General features: G+C 31.2%; 1 protein-coding gene across 1 annotated transcript; it reads right to left on the reverse strand.

Annotated features, from left to right (window-relative positions):
- Positions 1 to 268: 268 nt before the first annotated feature.
- LOC106692153 (chymotrypsin-like protease CTRL-1) lies at positions 269 to 2,110 on the reverse strand (the record flags this gene model as incomplete). Its single annotated transcript, XM_067046347.1, has 2 exons — positions 269 to 519; positions 2,001 to 2,110. Coding segments are annotated over 2 exons (361 nt in total), but the record flags the coding sequence as incomplete, so codon positions are not given.
- Positions 2,111 to 2,691: the final 581 nt, after the last annotated feature.

Raw genomic sequence — 2,691 nt, forward strand, 5'->3', positions numbered from 1 at the left:
AAGTTTAAATATAATTCTATTATCCATTTGATATTAGTGTTCTTAAATTTGAACCCAAGTTATCCTTTATATTTGAAAAAAGACATTAAACGATCTAGATTCTTTTTATTTTATTTTTATATTTTTTAAAATTATTACAATAGATAGATAGATAATTGGCCGTGTAATTTAATGAATTACACACATTTAATATCCAAGAACTAATTTTTGTTTTTTTATTACACATAAATAAAAGAAATAAAATATAATAATCAATTTCATGTAATACCTTCATTGGTTCCAAAGCCTGTAGCTATTAACATCTTATTGAAAAGAGAAATTCCAGTATCTAGGCATATTGGTCTTTCAGATTCACTCAGCGTAATTTCTAATTTGTAGAGTGCAATGTCATTATTATTATTTGAAGCATTATAACGAGGATGAGTGTAGATTTCACTTATCGAAGATGAATGATTTTGAAAGTAATCATCGACTACTCTGAGATTACGAATTGTTCCAAAAATAACATAACCATCATCCCTAAAATAAAAAATAATCAAATTATAATTTAAATAATTAAAGTTTAAATCATGAAAAAGAAAAAAATCACTTTTCCAACAGTACATGAAAAGTTTAGATTACAAATATTAGTGTCAATGCCTCAGAATACATTATTTTTGCACCACCTATGGGGCTATTCATAAACTAAGCGAAGTCTAAATACATCTTAATTGAAACCAGAGATAAGAGTCCTTTTGTGGTGTGATTTTGCACAGTTATGTTTTCATAAAGGAAACTATTTACCTCTCTGAAAAATATTAATCTTGCTAGAGATGTAGTTAACTTTAGAAGTGATCAAGCAGTATCAAATGAGTTGGTCGAACTGAGGTCAAGAGATAAAACAAATAGCAACTGTAAAACTTCTTTGAGTGTATGTAGTGACATTTCGAACTTAGTTCTAGGTCTTCTTCAGAGAGATGAGTTCATTCCCTATCATTCATTATGTTTACGTTATCGATGGGGTAATGAACCAAAAATTTAATGAAGAATTATTTCTTCATTGAAATTTAGTATTGTACGTTTATATACATACATCTAGTAAATTTTATTTTAGTTTTTAATGGAGAATTTAGAGAAACGTATTGGTAGCAGGCATTGGTGTGGAAAATTGGTAGTACTCTAAAGACGTTTTTACTTTAGCAGGTCTCGTAGTCATCTTCTTTTCAGGCGCCTGGGAGGATTGTTAGGAATGGAAGAGGAAGCGAGGTTAGAAACTAGTGGGTTTGGGTGGTCAGGGAGTTAACAATGGAAGGAATAGTATGTAGTTTGGACTAAGAAGAATTTTTAAAACAGTAAAAGATATTGTTATATCGAGAATAAGGAAGAATAGGGAGACAATAACATCTATGGAGAACATAATTAAGTCTGTGTCGTACGGCAGGCGATGTGGCCAGAAAGAATGGACTAGAACAAGAACCAAGGCAAGTATTTGAGTGAGGAAGTCCTGTGGCAAAAGCCAGAGCCGAATGAAAGAGTGTAAGGTCCACGACACCGAGGTAGGGGGGTACACTATGTTTTGAAGACAGTTTGTTCCTTATGCCTTGTTATTGTCTACCGGTCAAGAAAGAAACAGCTACCATTCTGACAAGGCAAACTAGTTCCCAGCCTAGTTTACTAGAAAGTATACTTATTATACTTAGTAAGTATACTTAGTATACTAGAAAGTATTTAAAATGGACCTCCTTGAAGACGCACATGGGTGGATAATAATTTCAATATAAGTTTGGAAGGATGAGGACCACAAATATATAAACTACACAAGTACTAATTATAACAACTATTTAGTGTTCCAAGCCAACCTTCTGGATTTGAAGAGGTTTCTACCAGCTTGGAAAATCATTCCTCAAAGTACAAGGCTATCTCACCTTATACATTTATTATTATTTTTATTTTAATAAAAATTTTTAACGAAAACGTATTAATTATAAATTATCCAGAGAATAATACTGTTAAATACTCACTTTGTTACATTACAATGAGCTGCACTTAGGACAAACTTTGGACTCACTATACTGCCACCACATACCTCCAGCAGTCCATTCGAATCAACAATGAATTTAGCGATATAAACCTGAAAAGTTGATATTTTTGTTAATTATGTTATTATAAAATTATTCGTGTTACAATAAAATTCTTGCCTTTTATTTTCCTAGTCTCTTTCGGTAAAGATGGCATATAGTACTATATAAATACCAGATGCTGTGAACATACTTGTTCATTTTTTTTTTAAATTTAGAATTAATTAAATATATATATTTCTAAATAAAACGTAAATCAGTAAATTAAGACATAATAGCACATCTAGTGAGGAAAAGGGGAGGATTATCATTATTAAACCCATTATACAAATTTGAAATTGTGAAAAAATTCTAGTGATGCATATTATTATATGGGTGTAAACATAAATTTCAGTGGTTTTCAAAACTATTAAAAATTTATTGTGAATGAATATTACATTCCGTTTTATTCAAAGCTTGTCCATAACTATCTTTTCACAGCTTTATGGTAGCATTCGGATACCAAGTCGGAAGAACTCTTCATCTTTGAGGCTATCCATGAATGGACACGATCCGAAAGTGCTGCTCAGACAGACCATGTGCCATCGACCTAAACAAGTTATTATCGGAAGAAGCAATATCTGGCTAATACTGC

Source organism: Halyomorpha halys, unplaced genomic scaffold (assembly GCF_000696795.3).
Source record: "Halyomorpha halys isolate HHAL.00 unplaced genomic scaffold, Hhal_1.1 Scaffold9474.1, whole genome shotgun sequence".
In the NCBI taxonomy this organism is placed as follows: Eukaryota; Metazoa; Arthropoda; class Insecta; order Hemiptera; family Pentatomidae; genus Halyomorpha; species Halyomorpha halys.